General features: G+C 45.0%; 1 protein-coding gene across 1 annotated transcript in view; it reads left to right on the forward strand.

Moving 5' to 3' along the window:
• Positions 1-1,401: 1,401 nt before the first annotated feature.
• The window catches only part of LY86 (lymphocyte antigen 86), a 58,248-nt gene continuing 33,041 nt past the window's right edge, over positions 1,402-26,608 (forward strand). The window contains exon 1 of the mRNA XM_032341022.1: positions 1,402-1,671. Coding sequence (XP_032196913.1) covers positions 1,533-1,671 — 139 coding nt within the window. The 5' untranslated portion in view covers positions 1,402-1,532. The remainder of the gene's footprint in view (positions 1,672-26,608) is intronic.

Consider the following 26,608-nt stretch of genomic DNA (forward strand, 5'->3'; position numbering starts at 1 on the left):
TGGGGGGTAACTGGGGGATGGGCATTCAGGAGGGCAAGTGATGAGCACTGGGTGTTCTATGCAACTGATGAATCACTGAACTCTGCCCCTGAAACTAAAAATACACTATATGTTAACTAAATTGAATTTAAATAAAGAATTAAAACAACAACAACACAGGGCCAGTCTCCATCCCAGAGTTTCTGATTTGGCTGGTCTTGCATAGAGCCTGAGAATTTGCATTTCTAAAAAGCTCCTAGTTGAAGTTGTTGCTGTTGTCTGGGGACCACATTTTGGGAATCACTTGAAAGCCAGCATCACTTAATTATTTGTAGGGGAGTGCCTAAAAAGAAGAAGGAGGAGGAGGAGGAGGAGGAGGAGGGGAACCACCAACCCAGACCTTTGCCTTCCCCAAATGACTGCTCTGACATGTTTCCCAAGAAATCCTAAGTATTCATCAATTAAGTCAGTGTATTTGTTTTCACTGGTAATTAAATTCCACTTACTTCGAAAAAAGTCTGAGGTAACTGAAGTTAACCTATCAGCAGAAACAGTCAATTTACCCAGTGAGCTCAGAGAAGTGCTTTTCCTCTTGCGGGGGAATGGCATACTCTGTTGCTCCTCCAATCTGCTGGCCGTGGCCCTGACCCTGGTTCTCTCAAGCTCAGGTGGAGTGGAGTAGAGGTGGGAAACCAGGGCTGAGCAGATCAGCAGAGGTCTTGGAATAGGGGGATAGACTCTAAGCTTTGGAAAGAAACTGGGATGTGACGTTAATAATCCTGCCAATGACCAATACAGTTAATGCCCTCACACACACACACATCATCTTAAAAGGGAGGCTCTCACTTCCCCATCCGTCCCCACCGTTGGCCAAGCCAAGCCGGAAATAGAACACAGCTCACCTCTCAGGGACATCCCCTCCACTTCATCTCCAGAGACCGCATCTGCTGCTCCCAGAACAAGCTCTGTTCTCACAGCCACACAATTCACTGCTAAAACCCTAATCCTGAGAGTGGGGCTAGAGCCAGATGAAAGAAAATGCCAACAGGGCAAAAGCCTCATTCCAGATCCCAGATATGACTCTGCCGCCTTCAAAATGGCAAGTGCTGCCTGCTGGCCCCAGCCAGGTCCACAGCCCACATCAGGAGCTTACGGAGACATTGGAGGGCTGTTGATGAAAACCACACGGTGGCCTGTGGCTTTTGCTTTCCTGAGTCCATTACTCCACCCGGGGGTGGGGGGCTCTAGGGAGGCTATTTGGAGGGGTCCCACAGCATAAGGTCATGCATCACTTGCTGACTCCTCCCTGTGAAAGCAGAGAGTCAACATCCAGCGCACCGGAGACATGGGCCATTCTCACCCTGCTGATTCAAGGGTCAAAGGTCCTGGGGGAACTGTATTCAAGGGCCTCAGTGAACTGCCTTTTGCATCTCACAGTGGTTCCTCAGGAGCGTAAAATAGGAGAAGTGAAACCGAACATTCACCCCTGTAGCAGAGGAGAGGAAGAGCCCAGAGGCCCCTTGTTTGGGGCCCGTTATTTTCCAGTAGGTCACATGCAGGGCCTGGCCATGAAGGGTCTCACGGTGGCCGTCTTCTTCTGGACTCTGATATCTCCCAGCAACGGCAGCAAGGCCTGGCCCACGCACACGGTCTGCCGGAATGGGAACCTGGAAGTGCTCTACCAGAGTTGTGGTAAGGTCTTTCAAAATGTGCTATTTTGTGTTTACGGGGAAATGGAGGCCCTCAGATGAGGGCTGTTGTAGTGTTGAGTTGGGATTGGGAAGGGGTGAGAGAACCAGGACCCAAAGGCTTTCTCCACTTGCAGTGGGTCTGCAAGGCCATCGAGAGCCCTTGGGAGAAGGAGGAATGCAGGGTGGGGAGTGGGAATGAGTTTGAAAGAGCCACAAAGAGGACAAGACAAAGGCATCGAGTCTAAATAGACCAATTCACTAAAATGGCAGAGCCCAAAATGACCAAGGAGTCTACCAGATCATGAAACCCCATTAGCTCAAAATTAAGAAAAGATGCTTCTATTAGTCACCTCCACCCCAAAATGTACACCCCGACTACCTTCCAGGTTATTGAGTTTGCAAACTGAGTAAAATGATCTCGTATGTCAAAAGAGAAGATTCCTGCCTTCCAGTGACCCTCCTCAGCGTCACTGCTCACTAATTCAGCACGTACTCAATGCCAAGGTTTTTTCTAGGGCCAGATATAACCAAAGAGCATACGCCATGGTTATTACCCCAATGGGGCCAACATCTTTACCAACAAACCATGCAAGCTAATGAGTAGAATTCAGGAAACAGCAGCTGTAGGTATTTGAACCAACACTTTGGATTATATATTGGTCTACAAAGGCTGTTAGAGCAGAGTACCACGGACTGAAGTCTTAAACAGCAGATATTTATTTTATCACAACTCTGGAGGCTGGAAGTCCAAGATCAAGGTGTTGGCAGGGTTGGTGTCTCCTGAGGCCTCTCTCCTTGGCTTGTAGGTGGCTGTCTTCTCCCTGTGTCCTCACACAGTCTGTCCTCTGTGCCTGGCTGAGCCCTAATCTCCTCTTCTTATAAGAACTCCAGTTCTACTCGATTAGGGCTCACCCACAGGACATCATTTAACCTTAATCACCTCTTGAAAGACCCTATCTTCAAATAAAATCATATTCTAAGGTACTAAGGGGTAAGACTTCAACGTATCAGTTTGGTGGGGACAGGGGTATGCTTCCGTCCACAAGGGGGGCCTAAGTGCAGGAAAGTGAGTTCAGCATCAGATCGCATCTTGAATGAGGATGAGAGGGACAGCCTCATGGAAAAGCGTGCCAGTGTGAAATATAACACTTCGAGGTAGACAGGAAGCAAAATGCAGTTTGGATGGAAGGAGCTGGAAAAGTGATGCTCTTTCAGTATTTAAATTGGCCTCCTGGTAAGCTGGGGAGCAGAGATGTTGCCTTGGACCAGATAGCTGATCCGGCAGCTGCTATCCAGGGAGTTGCCGGGGAGAGGTTGGGATGGTCAGGCTGGTCTCTGGGGCCATTTGTCTGACTTGATTTCACTCTTTGAAAAAGAAGGAACACTGAACGTTGAAATGCACGAAAACCTTTTTTCTGATGTACAAGCGAATGAATGGCGAAATGCTGTAGGTGCTGATCTCATTACTCGCGCTCTTCCATGGGGATGGGACCCTTTCTGCTGGCATCTACGCATTGTAGGTGCAGCATGAGAAGCAAGAGTTGAGATGAATGGACTGCTCGGGATTTGTTTTTCCAATTCAACCTCCCATAAAAGGTTGCCATGGCTGGTCCCTCCCCCAGACCAGCCTGCAGCCTGCAGCCAAGCCTGGCACAGCCTTTCAAGTCACTGCCAAGAAAGACCAGAGAAGCGGATGCATCAGGAGAACAAAGCTTATCACCGGCCTCTGGGGATAACTCCTCCCTCCCTGTAGCTGCTCTAGTCACCAAATGTCAACAAGCCCTGCTCCGGGCACTCAGAGGAAAGGGATGGAGGAAATGCAGCTCTCACTGAAGAGTAGTGGGAGGATCAGACCATTCAACAACAGGGTAAGTGCTCTGTGTTTAGAGGGACAGAGGCATGTATCATGCACCAGGGGTCATGGTAGTTGGAAAGGGTTAGTTTGGGGGTCTAAACACGCCAAGGGAAGGGACATCAAGCTTGACCTCAACCTCGAAGAATGACAAAAATGGTAATTATAACGCCTTATGTCCGTGGGAGGTTTACAGGTATTCAGGACTTCCTATGCGTTACTACTCTACCGATGTCTAACTCAGAGTTAGAGATGCCAGGGAACTCTTCCAAGGTCACACAGGTAATTGGGCAGAATTGTTTCCGGAGAGCACAGAGGAGGCAGGAATCGACTTGATCCCAGGCCCTGCTGACTCTGGAGCTTGTGTTTTAATCTCCTGCTGTCTGGAGTTTCATCAAAAGGCAGGTGGATGGAAGTGGGGCATGGGAAGGATAACTTGGCACAGAGAATGGCATGTTGACAGCAGGGAGAGGTGACCAGGCATAGAGTTCAGTTGGCTGCAGTAGGGCTGGAACACAAGGGGTAAAGTAGGAAGTGTGGGGAGAGCCCAGGTGTGATGGTGAATTTTATGTGTCACATTGATTGGGCCACAGGAGGCCCAGAGAACTGGTTAAACACTTTCTGGGTATGACTGTGAGAGTGTTTCTAACCATTAGCGCTGAAATCACTGACCTGTGTGAAAGCAGATCACCTTCCCCAGTGAGGGTGGTCACCATCCAATCTGTTGAGGGCCTGAAGAGAACAAAAAGGTGGAGGAAGGAAGGATTCACTCTCCGTCAGCCTGATTGTAAGCTAGGACTTTGACCTCTTGCTTGGAGCGCTCCTGGCTTTCAGGCTCACCCTGGGATCTTCAGACACACCACCAGCCTTCCTGGGCTTCCAGTTTGCAAATAGCAGACCACAAGGCTTCTCAGCCTCCATAACCACATGAGCCAGTATCTTATGATAAATCTCTTTGATTATAAATATTTTTTTTCTAGTATATATTTCCACTGGTTCTGTTTCTTTGGAGAACCCTAACACAATACGAGACAAGGTTGGGCTGCGTCCCCTTGGCAATGAGGAGATTACATTTGGAAAGATTCCCTCAGGGAATGGATGGAAGTTTGAATATTAGCTTGAAAGTTATTCGAGACCACAGCCAAGGTTTGTAGCCTATAGAATCAATAATCGAGGGGGTGCCTGGGTGGCTCAGTCAGTTAAGCCTTCAGCTCAGGTCATGATCCCAGTGTCCTGGGATCAAGCCCCATGTCCGGCTCTCTGCTCAACAGGGAGCCTGCTTTTCCCTCTCCCTCTGCCCCTCCCTCCTTTCTCTGCTCATGCACACATGTGCTGGCTCTCTCTCTCTCTCTGTGTGTCAAATAAATCAATAAAATCTTTTAAAAATAATAATAATCCCGGAAAGAAGTATGACAGGTCAAACTAGTATCCTATCGAAAGCCTCAACATCAGAGGAAATCTTTGGTATACTCTGGTGTCAGCAGAGAAGAAAGAAAGCAGTGCCCTGAATTTTCTCCAAAAGGTGGATCCTGGCTCATCTCCTAAAAGCCACTGAGCCATCAGAGACTGAATAATCGCATACCCTTCCCCAGATGGAGATGGTCCTCCCTGTAGCTGCTGGATTCACAGCAGGGCACCCCCCCACCCCTGCTCCCTAGACTTTCACGCTGATAACACAGAACAAAGGCCATGTGTTTAGACCCTCTATCCAACCCTGGTGTTCAGATCTCTTCAGTGTGTGTCAGGGGCTTCTAGAGTCTCAACATACACACAGATGTGGGGGCATCATCTGGCAAAAATAGAGGATTTACTGTTTTCTGGGTTTAGTGCTTCATTTTTTCCTTCTTGTTTCATTTAATAATTTTAGTGGGAGGGGCAGCTCTTAGGCCAGACACTGTTCTAAATAATACAAAAATCCTTGAGGAAAAAGAAAGAAACTCACAGAAAGTTGCTGGGCTCTGAACACTGACCAGGAAGTGAGCATAATTTTCTGAGAAAGCGGAAGTCCTGCTCTGTTCAACTGTTAATGCCACAGTAAAGACTGACAGAAGGGGGAACCAAAGCATCCTTTTATTAGATCATAAGACAATCCCCAGGGCTAGCAAAAGCCCAGGGACTTCACGCATTCCCATGCCACAAGTGTCCACCAGTGTATTTATTTATATTCTGTCTCTATCACACCAGCTCAGGAGATGGATTACAAAAGTCCACGGGTTTGGAGGATGAAACAGGTTGTGGGAAAACAGGTTGGATATCCTGGAGACATCAGGAAACATAAAACAGATGAGGCAGTGTGAAGAGTAAGATCCGTGGGTCTGAGCTCAGCAAACCTCATTCCAGCCATTGGGCAATATTCTCTGTCTCCTCTCCTTGATTGCAAAGTGGGCATATCAGTTTCCTATGGTGTACTAGTACTTACCACTTGGTGGCTTAAAATGACACACATGTATTCTTTTAGTGTCCCAGAGGTCAGAAATCCAAAGTCAACTTCACTTCGTGAAGGGCCACACTCCCTTGGAAACTCTAGGGGAGAATCTCTTTCTTGGACTTTTCTAGCTTCTACAACTATATTCCTTGGCTCATGGACCCTTCCTCCATCTTCAAAGCCAAAAGGCCAGCATCTTGCTTCAACATCTTGTTCTCATATTGCTTTCTTCTATGCCAAATCTCTCTCCACCTCTCTCTCTGAAGGGAACACTGAGATTAGGATAATCTCCCCATCTCAAGATCCTTAAATTAATCGCATCTACAAATTCTCTTTTGCTGTGTAAGATGACATCAGCAGATTCTGGGAATTAGGACATGGATATCTTTGGGAGCCCTCATTTATCCCACTACAATAGAGATTATAATTTTACCTACCTCTCAGGGCCATGGGAGGATTAAGTAAAAGGATTGTATGAAAAGTGCTTAGTACATACTTAGTACATAATTCTTTGCTGCTAATGACTTGCAAGACATTTTCTAGTCAATAGAGGTGTATTTGATTATGACCTTCCTTGAAACCATATCAAACAAGGAAATTACATCACTTGCAAAATAAAATCCATTTTTAAGAAGTCTAGCCTTTCCTGATACTGGGATGAGCTCTGAGAGGAATTTCTACCTGGAGCAATGTGACTCCCATCCACTGTTTCTCATGGAAACAAGGAGCAAGGATTCATCACTAAAACACAACTCAGGATCGCTTTTGCAAATGGCCCCAGTGGAAGCTTCCATGAATGGTACAATTGCAGGTCTGGATTGCTCAAGGGAAAGTTAGACTGCCTATAGGACTGGATGAGACACATGTGATCCAGGCAGACTTCCATGACTCGTATTGTTGCCGTTGTTGTTTGCTGTTTGGGGTTTTTTAATAAGCGTTGGCAAGCAGAGATCTAGGTTGTATTTTTTGACAAGAACATTGAGTGTGAACTTAGTATTGTCATTTAACGTACTTTGATATGCTTTCACATGTTTTGACATCAGCCAGGCCAAGAAGAGAATCATAAAAAGTAAAAAACCTATGACATATACCTAAATGATTTTATGTCTCCCCTTTGATATCTCTGACAGTCAACCTGGCCATTTCAGTGGTTCTTAGGAGTAGTCTAGGACAGGCACTGGCAAATGAAGCCCACAGGCCAAATTCCACATGTTGCCTGCTTTTAGATGGCCTGTGAGCTAAGAATGGTTTTTACACATTTAGGTGGTTACAAGATTCAAAAGAAGAATATATGTGACATATGAAATTACATAAAATGTCAATTTCTGTGTCCATAAAATTTTATTGGAACATGAACACACTCATCTGTTTCTCCTATAAGTAGGGTGGTAGTGACTATATGACCACAGATCCTGAAATATTAACTATTTGGCTTTTTGTAGAAAAACTTTCCTGCTCCCCGGTCAAGGGTAGGAAAGAATCTCTCAAGCTGTTCCCCACCTCAGAGGCTCTAGTTCTGTGTCTTCTGGATGATTTTAGCCATACAGAAGCTGTGTGGCCACGTAATCTTGACACCCAAACCACCATGAGTGAAGGAATTCATAAGATACCTTTGAGAACATCATCAGTTCCATAATAATCTCCAGCTGCTACATGGCATTTTATAATTCATAATGTCCCTTCATTTAATAAGGTCTCATTCAATCCTTACAAATAGACCTATGAGGTGCATAGGATATTTACCTCCATGTTCCACGTACACCTTAACTATCTTATCATGTAACATAGACTGAGCCATGAGACAGCCCTAAGTGTCTGACTCCACGCCCAGGGACTCAGAGCTACATTACAGAATTCCAGTAGGGAGCAACCCATGCCGTCTGATCCCAGAAGCTCAGGGTAGGGATAGGGAGAAGAGATCGCTCAAAAACTAAGTCTTTGGGTGAGGAAGTGAAAGCCCTACCCTAGCAGAAGCAGAAGAGGAAGAAGGGTGGAGCGAGGAAAGAAGAAGAGGAGGAAGAGAGTGATTTGCTTTCTGATTCGATTCCTCCAGCCTCCCCCTCTGCACGCACTCAGAGCTGGGTCTGTTTGGCTCTTCCCAAGTATCCACTAGGGACCTGTAATAGCCGTAGAAGAGAAGGAGCACCCACATTGGCATTCATCAACCCACGTACCAAGTTCACATTCATTGCAAGATGTTCGGAAATGACATCTACCAAAGCTTTTAAAAAAGCAAATGAAAGTTCATTCTCTTACCAGCAAGATCAGCGTATTTTTCAGATGGAGCCCCCCGCCCCGCCGTGAGGTTGGCTTACTTATTTTATAGGGAAACCTTATTTCCCCCACATCCGACAGCAATTTTCAGGGTGGAGAAGCTGGTGAGTCGGGAGGGGAGGGGAGTGGTGAGGGAGCTCTATCTCCAGCAGTAAGTTGAGGGCAGTGGGTGGTTCCTAAGGGTCAGCCACCTGGGAGGTTCCAGGGTCAGGGGACCATGGCCTCTGGTCACCATGCTTCACACTTAACACCTGCTGTTCTCTCCCTGAAGGCAGGCAGCCTGGTCCCTATCTGCCCAAATAGGTTTTGCATGTGTGCTGAAGTTTGCAGCAGGGCAGGCACTCTATCTGACCTCCAAAAAAAAATCTTTAATTACAAAGTCAGAATCAGGTCACGTGCATCTGAGTAATCCGTCAAGATAGTCAAACAGGACAATTAATCAGACCTTAAAAATGCAAAGCAATGCTGGCAACAACTCCTCCAAAATAAGGGTAAACCACAAATGACCTGGCTGAAGAGCAAAGCATGTTGAAAAAATGTTGGTAAGAAAGTTATTTTAAAACTGCCCTGGAAGGAAAGGCGGCGGGGAGGGAGGGGGCCTGCTTTCCTCAAAGTCTAGTAATTGTGAAGTAAATGGAGCATAAAACAACACAAAAGAAGCAACACTATAAAAAAATACATCATAATAATGGAAAATATCACCCCCCCACATAGTCATTTAACAGTACTTTAAAATATTACACACAGAAAGCAATTTCTCTCTTCCTTTATTTTCCTGGATTAATAGGGATATAAATACTGTACAATTAGAGAAAAGCAGACAAATAGGCGGGGAGACAATGATGCCATTTCAAAGGGATAAATGGGCACGCAAGATGAAACAGTTGGTGCAGCCACTTTGGAAAACAGTGTGGAGATTCCTCAAGAAATTAAAAATAGAGCTTCCCTAGGACCCTGCCATTGCACTCCTGGGTATTTACCCCAAAGATACAGATGTCGTGAAAAGAAGAGCCATCTGTACCCCAGTGTTTATAGCAGCAATGGCACGGTCGCCAAACTGTGGAAAGAACCAAGATGCCCTTCAACGGACGAATAGATAAGGAAGATGTGGTCCATATACACTATGGAGTATTATGCCTTCATCAGAAATGACGAATACCCAACTTTTGTAGCAACATGGACGGGACTGGAAGAGATTATGCTGAGTGAAATAAGTCAAGCAGAGAGAGTCAATTATCATATGGTTTCACTTATTTGTGGAGCATAACAAATAGCATGGAGGACAAGGGGAGATGGAGAGGAGAAGGGAATTGAGGGAAATTGGAAGGGGAGGTGAACCATGAGAGACTATGGACTCTGAAAAACAACTTGAGGGTTCTGAAGGGGCGGAGGGTGGGAGGTTGGGGGAGCCAGGTGGTGGGTATTAGAGAGGGCACGGATTGCATGGAGCACTGGGTGTGGTGCAGAAACAATGAATACTGTTACGCTGAAAAGAAATTAAAAAAAAAAAAAAAAAAAAGATGTAACAGTAAGCTGCCAGGAGTATTGCGAGGTCTTTTTGCTCAAACATAAAGTCAGAAAGTTGATATTAATCATGATAGTAACTATATACCATAAAATTACTATCATTTTTAATGTATATTTATTAAATATATATAAATATGAGTGTCAACATTGAGGTGCAGACTTTTAAAGATGGGGAAATTATTTTTAAATAGATATTTATATGAATATATATATGTATATATGAGTGTCAACATTGAGATGCAGACTTAAAGATGGCACAAGGAAAAAGCTGAAAGTGAAGAGGAGCTGGAGAACTAATCTTGTAGGTGAGCTCTGGTCACCAAGCCACTGAGTTCCTCCTGGCTTCTGTAAGGTCCTTTCAGCCAGACCTCCAAGGCACTGTGAATTCTCCCAAGTATTTTTTTAATGAACATACAATGTATTATTTGTTTCCGGGGTACAGGTCTGTGATTCATCAGTCTGACACAATTCACAGCACATACCATAGCCCATATTCTCAAGCACTTTTTAAAAGAGATACTAAGAGATGCTAAGTCCCTTAGGGGCTAGGGACCTAAGGGGGGTGGGGGCAGCCAAGAGTGAGTCCAAGAGGCTCTTTGGTGCAGACAGGGAACGTCTTCCTAGGTGCTGTTCACTGTTCTTTCCATCCTCAAGCAAATTCATGAGAAGCAGATTTGCTCACGTTTTGGAGTAGAATCTTTGAAGAGGTAGAGATGGGAGAGGACAGTTGTCCAGCTCTGCCGCTCTTTTTGGGCAAACGACAACACAGACAATATATTCCCGAAGCTGCCACAGTGTGAGGTCCAGGGCAAGGCTTCAGACACTAGACTACAGGAGGGGGAGCACGGGGAACCAAAGCAGCTTTTCTCCAGGCCAAGGAAAGTGCAGGTGAAAGAGCCCCTTTCCGGCCCCAAACTGTGCAGTTGTGAACCTGGCAGAGGCCATCAGGGGCCAGGCCCCTGGTGAAGAGGGAGCCCCCAGCTGGCAGAGGTCCCTGCAACGTAAGAGCAAGCTGGAAGGCACAACACAGGAGCAGTGCTGCTCACACATACTGGGCTGGCGGGGGGTGGGGGGGTGGGGTGGGGACAGATGCTCCCCTCCAAACCCCAAACAAAAGGACTGGCATTTTAATGCAAAGAAAAGGGTGACCCACGCAGGAACCGTGTGCCGTGTGAGTCGATGTTTATTCCTTACTGGGATGCCTTGTAAAAGTGATATCCCAGTGTCCTGATGCAGCAGCTCTATCCTGGGGCCCTAGAGAGCCCAGTGAGCTTTGGAAGAGGGGCTCTGGGGTCTACCAGAAACAACTTTGACCACCGGTCTGGGTGCAGCCGATGGATTACTCATGCGCAGTGGGCAATGTGCGAGTCACATCCGCCAGCCTCCTCGCGGGATCCAAGAAGGCATCATTGTGCGTCCCTTCTTGAAATTCTGTACCACTTCCCTCCACTCCTCTCTGCCTTCAGGACAGAAGGGAGTGGTGACCAACCCAGTGGCGGGCAGGAGAAAGAAAAGATCCTCAGCCCAGAAAATGCTGCTTCCAAGCACAATTTACAATTGAAGAAGCGCTGCCAAGGGGCTCCCTTATTCGAAGCCTGACATATCCCCTTATGGCCAGGTGGGAACTGTGCCAGCCCCAGTGAGAAAATCCAGAACAGAGTGATCAGCATTCCCTCTGCCTGTTAGCCGTTAGAATCTTGTCCCATAGCTGAGATCTTTCCTATTCAAGGGTCCTCCATATATTTTAGTGCTGAGTTTAATTTTCCTGTAGCATATTATAAAATCCCCTTAAACAATTAAATATGACATACAATTAAGTCAAAATTTTGTAAATCAAATAAATTAATTTTATTACAGGCATACATACATTGGTCTCACCTTTATTAATAGAATTGTCTTGAGCATTTAACCTAAAACACCAGATTTCCTTAAATGCTTTAAAATCTTTAAAAGCAGTCAAAGCAGATAAAAATTATCACAATGATTATTCCACTTACTACCCTTTTTGTTAAACTACAGTATCTTTCAAAATGTCTGTGATAGGGGTTTACATTTATGTCTTTAACAAGGTTACAGTGGCATTTACTCTTCCCTATAGTCTTACAACTTCCTGGGGTTATAGTCATGCTTAGTTCAGTATTTTCCTAGGTGTCTAGGATGCCCCAGACCAAAGATATCACCTCAGACTAGCTGAGGATCCAGGTTCCAAGTTACCGATTCTTTGATTGTGGGATTGATGGCTGGTCAGTAAGCTGGCTTAAACTACTTCAACCTGAAGACCTGACGCCCCTTCCTTGCACATGTTGCTCACTGTCTTAGCATTATTATACATTAACCTGGTCTCTCAGCATTGCAGGAAACTTACACCGCCCGTGGTAATGTCAAAGGTATAATTAGAGGGGTTTTTTTTAGAGGAAATGGTGGACTTTGTTTGCACAGTTGACACTCATCTGCACAACATTTAGCTGACTCATCAGCTTTGAAGACAGCACTGAATTGTCCTTCTACTTGTATCTTCTGTGTGACTGCTAGTGCTGATTGGTTGTCGTCTAGCTTTCTAACCAAATTGTATATGAGACCTCTCTAGCTCATGAGTCCTTCTGTTTCTTTCTTATCTTTTTTTCCCCCCTTGCTCAGTCACAACTCTTGGTCCTTACTCTTACTTACTTCCAAAAGTAGAGAAAAGTGCATTGTTCTCCCTGGTCTATCCATAGGGGTGGAAGCACTCTGAATCTCCAAAGTTCTAAGAATGAGGCTACGTGCTCGTCTAGTGCTTGGGATGTGACGCGACTTCCTTCCTGCCATTGTTACGGCTGCAGCTCCCAGACATGCTTGCTAAGTAATTCTCAAAGACAGAGTCATGAGAGATGAGGTCTTCAAGAGCTCAAAACGACAGGCCCTGTCTTTCTGCCTCCTCCCAGCAACTGTCTGGTATTGCCAATTGTGTTTCCCCAACCAACAGAGAGCAAGTTCCCAGGGGTGTCCTCCTGCCCTATACCTTCTCTGTCAGGGATGGGCAAGACAGGACACACTAGCATTTCCTGGCCGTCTGTTTATAGGTCTGAGGCAAGGGTAGCTAATCAGAATTCACAGTGGCTGGGCAGCTACAAATGGAGGAGAGGGACACCCGGGGTGAGGTTCCTGGAGCAAGTCTACTGCTTTGTGAGGCCTCTGTGAGGCCAAGGATCAGTTTCTGACAGTCTGTCTTATGGTATCTATTGTGGTGCCACATGACCATCTATTTCTCCACATGCCTGGCATTTGCAGGCACATGGAGAGGGATCAGTATTCTGCCACTCCTTGTCCATAGGCTCGGGGCAAACTGGGGACCTCTTATAAAATTGGGAAATGTCCTAGACAGACAGCACTTCAGGGCTTTCATCCAATTGCCTCCTTGTTGGGAACAACTTGAGACAGAGAGGAAATCAATGTGTCCTAACCATAGCCACAAAGCTTCATGGAAGCTGAACCCAGTGGGATCTCCCAAGCCAGCGCTGCTTCCTCTCACAGCATAAAAGCCATGATGGATAAATTCACACAATTTCAGGTCAAAGACATTGTGTGCAGCAAAATCAGCCCTCTCTTTCATACCTATATCCCCAAAGTGTAAAAGTTCCTCTTCCTGGGCATCCCTTCTCTTAAGACAATTTGTCAACATCCTTTCTTGCCCAGGATCCTATCAAACAAAAGCCATTGCATATACAGAAGACCTATGGAGACTCACTTATAATACTGAGAGGAACAGTGGCTCCATAAATATAGTCTGATTGCAGATCTTACATAGAAATGACTTGGTTTTATAAAGCAGTGAAAGCAAGAGCATGTTTAGAATAGAGTTGCCTTGTTCTGTGGTGTGAACCTCATAAGTAATCTGACAGTAACTAGTAAACAAATCACCAGGGCAGGAGACACTTAATGAGCATATGATAGGTGACTTGGACCCCTAAAGCCCTAAAGGTTAATGCCAGCTTCCTACTTCCTCTGGTCTTTTCTCCATATGTAGAAAAGCTTGCTAAATATAGCCAACTTCAGCCATCCAACAAATGCCTAAATGCCCAAAACCTTCAGCCCTCACTCTATTGGAGTCAGCTGTCTTGGATCTGAATCCTGGGCTATTCCAAAAGGGAAGTACTAGGAGCTTCGATTCCCCACAGAGACTCTAATTTCAAGCCTGACCTACACTGAGCTGTTTGGGATTCAAGTAGAGTGGAGTGTGGTCAGGAAGATAGTTTTTCCAGGGTGGACAATAGCTTTTCTGCCTCACACTTGGCTTTGGTTTTAACTAAATTAAAGAGCAGTACTTAAGTGAGTGTGTTTGTTTAAAAAAAAAAAAAAAACTGAAGAAAAATTACCAATGGCTCTTGGTTTATTTGAATCAGCGGTTGAACAAAGCACAGGCTTGCTAGCAGGTATCAAGTGTCCTGATTTTTGGATGCATAGCTCATCTTGTAAGAAAATGTAGGAAGTCTCCAGGAACCAAAACAAAGAGAAAGCCCAGATGTAGAGGAAAACCAGCACTGAAGTCTTGTCCACTCTCAGAAAATTTGCCTGTCTCCAAGCACCAGAACTCAGGCTTCAGTGACGGTGTGGGAGTCTGGCAGCATCATCTTGTGCTATGCAAGATGGGAAATTGACTCCTTCAGGAAGCTCAGTCCTTCAAAACATTATAGCCACAATTTTAAAAAGTGAATAAGAAAAAAAAATAATAAGTCAGCAAAAGTAAAAGACAAGGAAACTTACCTAACTTTCCTGGCCTCTGGAGAAATAAGTTTTCCCCAAGAATTAGCTGCAGACCAGAAAGCCCATAGGTTTGGGGTCCAAATGTGTATTATCTTCATGATCCAGGAAACCACAAGCCTAGAAATTAAATCACAGAATTTTTTTGAACAAACATAATCTGGAGTTTGCCTGCAAAAGATTCCCAGTAAAGACATTTTCCAAGAGATACTTCAGAAAGAAATAAAATGATCTCTCTGAAGCTGGTTTGGACATGCAAGATGGAATGGCAAGCAAAGAATTAGAAAACTCAAATAAGCAATGAATGTGAGGATGATAATAATGTCTAATTTGAAAAGGGAATGTATTTGCTTTCCACTATTGCATAACCAATTACTGTAAAACCTAGCAGCTTCAAACCACAGATATTACCATCTCACAGGTGTTCCCTGCAGGAGTAGTTGGGTGTCCCTGACATGGGGTCTCTTGAGAGCCTGGTCAAGGGGTTGGTCTAGAGTGCAGCTGTCTTGAGCTTGACTGGGATAAGATCTGCTCCCAAACTCCTATGACTACGTGGCTAGAGTCAGGCCCCAGAAGGTCACTCCGAGCTCACTCACATGGCTGTTAGCAGGATTCAGGTCCTCCATGGCTTTTGGTTGGAAGCCATTGGTTCTTTGCCATGACAGCCTCTCTACGGGGCCACTCACAACATGGCGCCCTACTCCCACAGAGCAAAGGCTCTAAGCAAGAGAGCATGAGAGGGCAAGAAAGGCCTTTGTTTGTTTGTAGCCTAATTTCAGAAGCAACGTCCCACCACCTTTGCCATGCTCTACTGCTTAGAAGCAAGTCACTTGGTCTCAGGAGGAAGTTTTGCATAAGGGTGTGAATTAGGAGCAGGGACCACTGGGAGCCATACTGGAGGCTGCCTACCAGAAAGCAATAATTCAGCACAAACTACAGGATAATAATAGCACCTGAAGGAAGGAGCTGGTGAGGGGACATAAAGCATTCTGATGACCTTGTCCTTGTATTTTTCGGGGAGAGGGTTAAATTCATGTTTACTTCAGCAAAACAAAAAACTTCTATTGTCATATGGTTATACAACAGTGTGACTATACTTAACATTACCAAACTGTATGCTTAAAAATCATTAACATGATAAATGTAATGCTATGTGTTTTTTACCACAATAATAAATAAATAAATACATACCAGGAGAAAAGCACAAAAAAAGTAATGTTTCATTTTATGCTTTATTAAGTAAAATTTTCAGATTAGAAATTCAAGGGTAACTACTTAAAAAACTAGCAATGTTGTATATTACTTTCAAATTAGTAAAAAGGAAAAAAAAAACACTTGAATCAAAATGTTAGAAAGAAGGGGACAGAGGAGCATGTAAACATCAGGGCATTAAGGAAAGAAAACCCAATAATAAATAAGAAATAATTATAAATGTATTAGAGATTCTCATATGTAAAAATTGACTAAGGTAAACCGATTTTTTTAAAGAATACTAGATTGAACTTTTAAAATCAGCTCTCCGGGGGCACCTGAGTGGCTCAGTCAGTTAAGAGTCTGGCTCTTGATCTCAGCTCAGGTCTTTATCTCAGGGTTGTGAGTTCAGTCTCCATGTTGGGCTCCATGGTGGGTGCAGGGAGCCTACATAAAAATATATTAAAAATATTGACCTGGGGCACCTGGGTGGCTCAGTGGGCTAAAGACTGCCTTCAGCTCAGGTCACGATCCTGGTGTCCTGGGATCGAGCCCTGCATCGGGCTCTCTGCTCAGCAGGGAGCCTGCTTCCCCCTCTCTCTCTGCCTGCTTCTCTGCCTACTTGTGTTCTCTGTCAAATAAATAAGTTAAATCTTTAAAACTATATATATAGACCTAGAACATACCTAAAATACAGACCCACAGTGAATGTCAGATTTAATGGCAAAACACTGGAACTATTTCCTTTAAAAGCAAGGAGGAGATAAGCCTGCCCACCAGCCTCACTCCTATCCAGTGCTGCACTGAAGGCCCCAGCCAGAAGAGTAAGACAAGAAAAATAAAATATTTAAGGACTTAAAAGGAGGGAACAAAAATGTTATTATACACATGCAATAAGACTGGCCATGCAGAAAAAAACCTAATTTAAAATTATTGGAATTGATAAGAGAGTTGCCTGAACAATTTCTTTGGGGACCAATGTCTGACAGTATTCCTGGCGATAGCTAGCGCGGGTAGCTTTGGTGAATTCATTTTCACAGCTGCCGCGTAGATAATTAGTCGTATTGACTACAATTGCATCCATTCTCCTTTTGATTAATATTTCGGTTGCTTCCAATTTTTTATGATTACACACTGTTGGCAGCACTTATTATTTATATCTCTTTGTATCAGAAAAGGTTTTCCAGCCCAGGACTTTTCTTTCCACTTCTCCCAGGTTTAAGCCTGGACAAAGGTATTTGGAATTGCTCTAGGTTCACCAGCCTTGTCTAGTGATGTTTCCACACAACAACAGTTTTTTAAATGTCATGTTCTGAAAACACATGAACAGATGGCAAGAAAAGGCTGAACAATATCCACATGGTTACAGCCATGACGTGAAAGAGACAGGTGAAGAGCTGAGTCAGGGGTCTATGTAAAACTTCGCTGCGATTAACATGTGCCTCATTTAACCTGAGCGTGGGCGGGGGGAGGGGGAAGCAGGAAGGCCGTGGGCATTCGGCATGTGCGCTATTCTCATTTATCAATTTGAAATCAGGTTTCCCGTCTTATTTTTCCTGTCAGTTTGCTATCTTCAGTATAATTTTTTTTTTGTTATTTTTAGCACAAGTATTTTTAATCTTCTAATCAGGAGGGAAGTAGTAGGATTGTGTTGATGTGGGAAGCAGAGAAATGAGCCCTTTCTTTGCTTAGGGGTTTATTTTGCTGGTAGATGGGCTGCCAAGCCAAAGGCAGCGGGTCCCTTTCTCCTCTGGCATCGACCTCTAGCTTGTAGTCCTATGTTATTCATGCTATGGGGTCTTATTTCCAGGGTGGTCTATCACACAAGTGGCAGAGTGCTAACGAGAAGTTTCCCATAGAAACATCTCCCTCCTCCCCAACAGGGAGAGATCTATTGCAGATCTGGGACATCCAGAAAACCTATTCTGTCTCTGTCTCACAATGTGGGGGATACAGGAAGACATGGTGAACTGGTTTGGAGAATGTGGAATTCTGCTTCCCTGATTTCAGTACAAGACCCTATGGCAGAAACTCTGGTACCCACCTCACCATTTCAGGAGATCTCCATGGTACCTTTAGGAAGTATTAATTCATGCCCTGGAGATTCTGTACCTCTTATTCTCTAATAAAAAAGGAGTCGGTGATTCTCCTTGAACACTTCCTCTTCCTTCAAAGGCCTCTCTATGAGGGTGCCCTGCTCTTCATTCTACATCAGGGTGGTCACATCTGGAGACAGGGTCCCTGAATGGCCCCTTGGTCAACTTGCTAACAGTGATGAGGAGGATCTTAACACATGTTATAGACTGAATGTTTGTATCCCCTCAAAATTCATGTGTTGAAGCCCTAAACCACAATGGTGTTAGGAGGTGATTAGCATTGGATGAGGTCATGCGAGGGGCCCCATGCTAGAACTAGGGTCTTTTTTTTTTTAAGATTATATTTATTTATTTGACAGACAGAGATCACAAGTGGGCAGAGAGGCAGGCAGAGAGAGAGGAAGGGAAGCAGGCTCCCTGCTGAGCAGAGAGCCCGATGCGGGGCTTGATCCTAGGACCCCAAGATCATGACCTGAGACGAAGGCAGAGACTAGGGTCTTTAGAAGAGGAAGAGACCAGAGCAAGCTCACTCTCTCTCTGCTACACAAACACACTTTGAGAAGGAGGCCATCTCTACCCCAGGAAGAGGGCCCTCACCACAAACCACATCAGCCCGCACCTTGAACATCCAACCTACAGAACTGTGAGAAATCAATGTCTTTTGTTGAAGCCCCCGATCTGTGGTATTTTGTCATACCCACCCGACAGACTGAGACAACACGTCAGCTCCGTCAATAGGCTTGCTTCCTAGGAAAAGTGTAAATTGATTTTTTTTCCTCTTGTGAGTCTGATGGGGGATTGGAGGCAGCATGGACAATTCGTTACCATGCGTGGGGAGAGCAGTACCCGAGGGGGATGAAAAATACATCAAGTTGATCTCATACCAGAAAGCATTAGGGAAACAAATCTCAAGAATTAACACTTGCTCTGCAGGCCTCCGTATGATGGAGTGTGGCCAAGATCGCCTCCCAGGCCCTGCGGGCAGCATTGGGAAGGAAGTCTGGTGGCTAAGGAAGGAGCTCCCTGCCACAGTCATCCAAGCCTACCCACCCCGTATGAGCATCAGCAATAATCAGCCATGGCTGCCTGTGCACATCACGGCTCCTAGTGTTTGAATCATTCCTGGGAACATTCTTCTCATGTCACAGAGGGAGCCTTGTCCCAATCCCCAAGGCTGAGCAGGTGCAGAAGTTACGTGACCCCTGCCCAGCACGATGAGCTCCTCCTGTGATTTTTCTCCAGGGAACACGCTTCTCCATCAAGAATTTTTCTTTAAGAGGACCTGCCTACATGGCTGGAGAGAGTGTAAAATGTATAGCCACTCTGGAAAACAGGGAGGGTTCTTTCTTAGAAAACTAAACATACATTTACCACAGGACACAGCCATCCCGGGGCTGGGTATTTATCCCAGAGAAATGGAAACAACGTAGTTCATAAAACCTGTATGTGAAAGATCACAAGGGCTTTATTTGTGATCGCCTTAAATGGGCCAAATGTCCTTCAGCAGGTGAATAGTTAAACATACCATGATCCATCCATACAGCAGAATACCACTCAGCAACCAACACGAATGAGCTATTGATACACACCACCACCTGAATGATCTCAAGGATATTACGCCAAATGAAAAAAAAAAAAAAAAGAATTCTACCTCAAAAGGAAGATCCGTTTATAGAACATTCTCAAGATGACAAATTATATTGATGGAGAACGGATCAGTGGTAGGGAAGGGGATAATTATCAAAGGGAGCACTAGAAAGATCCTTTGTGTCTGCTTTTTGATTGTGGTGGTGTTTATAGGTGATACAATTACATAGAACCACGCATGCACATGTGTGCACAGACACACACGCGCGCATGCGTGTAAAAACTGGTTAAATCTGCAAGTGGTCTGTAGATGGTACCCGGGCTGAGGCCTTGGCTCTGAGATCCAGTTGTGTAAGAAGTCACCATGAACGGCGGCAGATCAAGGATACACAGGACCCCTCTGTACTCTTTTTTTGCAACTTCTTGTAACTCTATCATTATTGCAAAAAAAAAAAAAAAAAAAAAAAAGGCCTGGCCTTTTGAGCCCAAGGCCCCACATCTCACTTTCGGGGGTTTTGTCGACGGTACAGGCGCTGAGCCCCACAGTGTGGGCTCCACAGCCCCTGCCTCCAGGACATCTGAGAGACAGGCACCAGAAGGAAGTGTGAAGCTTAACGTGGTGCTAAGTGGCTCCTTCTACAGGTGAGGAAAGGGAACTCGGTGAGGTGGGGTGATGGCTAGCTGTCACCTTGACTTAAATTCTGAGTAGAAGTAGCTACTCCTAGTGCTTCTAGAAAGAGTCCCCTCAGATGGTTTGCCTAGAAGGCCAAAGTGAGACAAGGCTAGAGTTTTTGTTTTTATAGAGTATGTGCATGTGTGTGGGGCGGGGAGGGGTATTTAAGGGCTACAAAGGGTAAGGTGGTGTGTGCACCTGCACATCAGCAGTACAGTCGTGCAATTCCCCCATGACAGTCCGATGTTCAGCGGAGCCAGACAAAATGTGAGAACTCAGAGCTCACCAGCAAGACACATGCCAGGGACTGATGGCAGAGGCTCTTCTTCTTCTTCTTCTTCTTCTTCTTTTTTTTAGGATTTTATTTATTTATTTGACAGACAGAGATCACAAGTAGGCAGAGAAGCAGGCAGAGAGAGAGCAGGTGAAGAAGGCCCCCCGCTGAGCCTGATGCGGGGCTCGATTTCAGGATCCTGAGATCATGACCTGAGCTGAAGGCAGAGGCTTAACCCACTGAGCCACCCAGGCACCCCCACAGACTGAAGACAGACAGAAGAACCTACAGAGGTTCTTCTTAACCCCACAGAAACCTGTGCTCCATCAAGATTGGCTGCTTCTTGGGAAATACACAGGAAGAAGGCAGAAATCGATCTTTCTGGTACCATTCTAAACAACAGAAGAAAGAAAATGAAGTCTTCTGGACTTTCCAGGATCCTTCCAGAGGTGACTCTAGGATCTTTAGGGTCTGTGTATGTTCAAACACAAACCACCCAGTTGTGACCTCAAGTCTTTGAAGAACTTGAACTGGCTGCACTATTTTAAAGAATTTATGTATTTATTTAAGAGAGAGACAGAGAGTGGGGGAGTTGGGGGAAAAGCAGAGGGAATGGGACAAGAAGACTCCACGCAGAGTGAGGAAAACCCGACATGGCACTCGATCCCACAACCCAGGGATCATGACCTGAGCCTAAACCAAGAGTCAGACGTTTAATGGACTGAGCCACCAGGTGCCCTGAACTGGCTGCATTTATTATATTCAAGGTGAACCTTACAAATGCAGAACGGACTTGATAACACAAAGGGCTTTGTTGGCAAATGTGACGTTCCCAGCAATTACAAGCTCTCTGGGACTTCAGAGTTTCTTCAGAGTTTCTGTGTATGCTGTTTCTGCCCCGAGTTTCCTGGCAAAAGGGTTCCTGTAGACAGACAGTCTGCCTGGGTTCGTACTCCAGCCCCTTCCAGAGGTTCAGATGACCCTATCCACTTTCTTTAAACCCTCCTTGCCTCTGTTCTCGGGACTCAAACATAGAGATAATAAGCCTCTTAAGGCTTTTGCAAGGATTTGAGGTAATACACATATAGGGTTTCAAACAGCCCCTGCCTATGGTCAGAGCTACAAGTGTGACCCCCAGGGACCCTCCCCTGTAGACTGTGACTGGTTATCCATGACCACCCACGCTGGATTACACACACCTCCTTTGTTCCTCACCGTGCCTTGTAGCTACGCAGTGTGGAGACTGTCTTTTACAGTTCCTTTGTCCTTCTACGCTCTGTGTTCCAAAACGTCAGGGGTTATGCCTAAAACAAACCCGCCTGTATATCCTCACACCTTACACGGTGCTCAGTCCGTGGTGGGAGCTCCGAACATGTTTGTGATTGGATCAATAAACAAGCAGTATTTGGCTTCTTGTCTCCCCTGTTGAAGTAACATCTTTACCCCATTTTCTGGGCACCCACCAAAAATGGAAAACTCCAATCGTTAGCAGGTTCCACTAGCTGCTCTGGCTTCAAATTTATGTCCCAAACACAGCCGCACTGGAGGAACATTTACGCCCCAGTCCGAGTACTGAGAATGTGGGGGAAACATGATCTTTATGGCCCCTTGTGTTAGGAGAAGACAAATTGAGATGGAGACTTATTAAAAGGGAAATGTGTTAGCCAAACACTGGAGGAGGTAAATGAGCAGGTGAATCGTTTCCAAAATCACTTTAATCCCTTACTTCCCGCTGTCTGGTTGTTTGTCAACATTTCCTGAGTCGCCCAACCCACAATTATCCAGTAAGTATTACATAGCATAATCAGAAGAACAAGAGGTTATCAGAGTGGAGAATTTCGAAATAGGAAAGAGACTGTATGTTGTTGTTGTTTTGGTTTGTTTGTTTGTTTGTTTTCATTCTCAAATTCTTACAGTGATCTTGTCTGTAGAGTTTATAGCTTAAACCCTACCTCTCTTCTGAAAATGAAGAAATTGTTCTTTCTGTGTAGCCTGTATTTAAGCCTATGTCCCGGAACACAGGCAGCCGCCAAAGAAGAAAAAAAAAAAAATGCTCAGTACAAAGTAGATGGGCAAGTTGACATTCCATCCCCAAGGTCATGGAGGTTTATGGACAGATATCAAACATACACAATATGACACACTTTGCCAAGAATGACACCCAACAACGCTCCGGAGACTAACTGTGGACCTTGGTCAACTTTATGGACACAGAGGGCAGAGGAAAGTAAATCCAATTAGGCCACAAAAGACACAGCTGATCTCTTAATCTCCTCCTTAATTAAGACCAGATTGTCTTTAATGTACAATCACAAGCTGGTTTTTGGTTTTTAACTTCAGGGATCACTTGGATCCCTACCCCAAGGGACTGCTCCTGTCTCAGCGCAGAGGTCTGAGGGAGCCGGTGCAGGCTTCCCACCTGTCCTCATGGCCAGGCTGCTCCCAGCCCACACCTCCCACTTCCCCTCACGTACCCTCCACTTTATGCTCCCTCTTCCCCCAACAGCCCTCAGTATCTACCTTTTTAGCTCTATCCTCTTGGTCCCTGAGCCCGTATCTCAAACCTTTTCATGCCTGGGTAAGTGTTTGGCATTGAGTCAATGTTCCTGAAATAAAATAGAAAAAAGTCTCTCAGGGGCTGTTCCAAGAATTCTAACTAAGCAGGAGCCCTGCCTTTCTTGCAAGATTCCTTTACAAGTCAGTGGGGTAGGTGCTAAGGCCCTGGGGTGCCTAGTGTGCGTCCAAGTCCTCAGTACTGAGACAATGAGAAATATTTCATTGTTTCTCCAGAGAAAGAAGCTAGAGGTGGGGGAAGGAGCCAGGAATAGAGTGAACCCTCCCCCTCCCCCTACCCCAGCAATCTCAATAAAATCTATAAAATTTGTGAGAAGGTTTGTGAGGACATTTCTTGGGAAATTCATGAAGGGATTAAACTTTTAGCCTGGAATGATCCATGGTAGATCTAGAAGCCCACCCAATGTGATCCTAAGTTCAGGGAATAAGTACACTACTTGGTGTGGCTTATGGCAGTGGTTTTCTAAACGAGGCTAGACAATAGAAATATTTAAGAATCGCGATGCCCAGGTAGTATCCAGAATGTCTAGGATGGGACCCAGGCATCGGTATCTTGACTGAACTCCCCAGGGGACTCCAGTATGTGGCAAAGTTTGAGAATCAGTGTTGAAGAACATCCCCCCACACTGGTTATGTTCAACGCAATTCTATTTATATCTTAAGGACTGAGAGCCCCTAGCTGACATCCAGGTTTTATTTAAGAAATAATCTATTGAACTTTACTAAATTATTTTAATCCTAGAGTGCTCTTAATGTGAAAAAGAAAATTTTAAAAAGAAGTTGGTTTTATTTTGTATGGCCACAAGAAGTAGAGTCTATGCTGCCCTTCCCACAGAATCCATCCTTTCTTTGCCCACTGATTGAATATCTATAATGCAGATGCTTCATGAATTATTTTTCTTGATTCCTGCAAAAACCTTCTAACACCCCTGCTTTTTCATTTGTGCTTTACCAGTGTCCTTTATGATGAGAAATGGCTTTGCAGAGTGAGTGATCTACGCAATCCTAGCCAACGGTCCTCACAGGCGAGCCTAGCCAGCAAACCTAGCAAAACTGGGGAGGTGGGCCAGCTTGCCTTGTCCCTCCTTGTGATCACCCTGAGACATAAGAGGAGTACAGTCTTGGTGCATGTGTTTGAACTCATTTTGCCTCTGTCCAAAGCTCTGTTTCCTTCTCTTAGTTGGTTGACCTCCCTTGCTATTTGTCTCTCGCATACAGCAGTCTAGGGGCAGAGCCACAGCAGGCTGAGTCTAGAGGCTGAAATCAGTCATTTCGCTGCCCTAGATCTCAGCCTCTTCAATCACAAAATGGGGATATTAATACCTGATGTCCTGGTCACCCACAAGACAGGGGACAGAGTCAATGATTCATATATATCTTAGAACCATCTGGTTCTTTGGCTTCGAATCCAGTTCTATAAATGAGCAAAGACGGGCTGGTGTCAGATATTACCTCTCAGCCCGTTTACCGACCCCTACTCACTCACGCTTCGTATTCCATAACACCAGCCGCCAAGGACATACTCCTTAGCTTTTCCTTTTAAACTGAACCTAGTTCACGGCTTTCAGAAGCAGGAGAGAATTGCTTTTCAGCACACCCAGCATTTAAAGAACAGTCCCAGAGTTCATCTTCATAGCCACACACTTAGGTGGTTTCCTAAGGTGGTTTCCACTTAGGTGGCCTGGTTCTCGTCCCCGTCAGAAAACAGACGGATTTGCAGGAAATGCAGACATGAAATGTGATGGGTGTATCCTGGTTGTGCCTCCGTGTCAGCAAACACTGCCATGGTTCCTGACATTCCTAAGCCAAGAAGCGTGAAGCCTTCCAGAGGATCCTGCCCAGGGAAGAGGTTTATCTGCTGGTGAAGTGCAAATCCCTACCCTTGAATTATAGTTGAGATGCATGCTTGGAGGTCTTATTTTCCATTAAAAACAAAAGAAACAGAATGGTCTAACTTTTCTCCAGTTTTCTATTCCGTATGGGTTGGCTCCAGATTAGTAACAGAAAGTTAAATAATTATCCATACCAAACAGAACAGGCAAGTTCCTTGGATGCTTCCAGACTTTCAGGAAACCCTGCTAATTTGGACACTAGTCAATCAGCAGTAGGGCCCTGGGTAGACCGGCCTGGTCTAAAGGCTTCTACCCTACCCCGGTCCCACAGCAGCTAAGAGTGTCTGGCAGATATTAAACAGCTAATAAATGCTCTTGAAAGAATGAATGGCAATACTATCGGGAAAACTGAGTTTTCAATGAAGAGGGACTGGGTAAGGTAGTTTGGAGTGTATCCATGGGAGATGTGCCTTGCACACAGAAGACGGCAAAATGTTGACTATACTTTGACCTTAAAATAAGAGATTAAGAGCATACATGTATCTTATATTCAGTGTCTTTGATCTTGTAGGATTATAATTAGATGCTGGAAGTTTTATCATCCAGATGAGAGCAGAAGCATTTTCTTTTTTTTTTTTTTTTTTTTTTTTAATAAACATATAATGTATTTTTATCCCCAGTGGTACAGGTCTATGAATCGCCTGGTTTACACACTTCACAGCACTCACCAAAGCACATACGCTCCCCAATGTCCATAACCCCACCCCCTTCTCCCAACCCTCCTCCCCCCAGCAACCCTCAGTTTGTTTTGTGAGATTAAGAGTCACTTATGGTTTGTCTCCCTCCCAATCCCATCTTGTTTCATTTATTCCAGAAGCATTTTCTGATTTGCCTAATGCCTCCAAGGTCAGGGGCTCCTCCGGCCATGTCAGGTATGCAGTCAAATGAATGAGAAGCTGAGCAGGAATTCCTATTCTCGAGCCACTAAGATGCACTCTCTGCCAGCTAGGAGACAAGTTCAAGTTCCTCTCATCCTCATTGTAAGATTCTGCACTGTGGGGCATCCTGGATAACACAGGATGAATCTGCGCATTTAGAATTCATTGTTGATCTACTCCTAAGGTGCAAAAGGTCAAGCAGAACAGCCTCCAATGGGTCATTATTTTGGGTGAGACATTTGTCTAGGTCTTTTGGATCGAAGCTCAGCTTCATTACCATTTCTCTCTTTATGGTCTTTAACATTTCTGTTATGGCTCAAAAACCGTGGCCTCCTAATCTGACGGAAGCCAACTTCAGGTCATTCCAGGGGACTGTGACTCAGATGTCAAGGGGGCAGCCCACGTTCCCACACTTTTTTTTTTTTTTTTTGTCAATAATGAATTCCCATGGAGTCCATGTGTTTCCCAGTTAGAAGCAACCCAAGAACGCATTCATCAATGTTACCAGGCAGCTGCAGGGTGTTGTAGTTCTTGGCCTCATATATTACAAACAGGTGGCATTCCAAGGTGACGGTGTTCCTTCCATTTTTGTTATGTTTGATATCAAGAGCCATGTTGAAGCAGTTTGAATCCACCATCTGCATGCCCAAGATAAAACGAGAATAAAGTCATAGATAGATCTGACTTCGGCATGTGGGTCACTTCCCAAGGAAATGCTACCAAAGACAGCGGAATCAGGGTGGAACTGCTGTTACTTGAAACCCTGTCCCATCAGGAGGCCTCCCCTGTGCAGTCCTATAGTAACAGGATTTGAAAGGCAGAGACTAGAGGAGATCAGGAAATAACAGAGCAACATAGCTAGAATACATTCACCACGTTTATCTTCAAAGGCAGGGAAGGAGTCTGAGGGAAGGGGCAGGAGGAAGACACCACAGTGCCATCAAGGACAGAAGAAGAA

The sequence above is a fragment of the Mustela erminea genome, chromosome 4, assembly GCF_009829155.1.
Source record: "Mustela erminea isolate mMusErm1 chromosome 4, mMusErm1.Pri, whole genome shotgun sequence".
Lineage (NCBI taxonomy): Eukaryota > Metazoa > Chordata > Mammalia > Carnivora > Mustelidae > Mustela > Mustela erminea.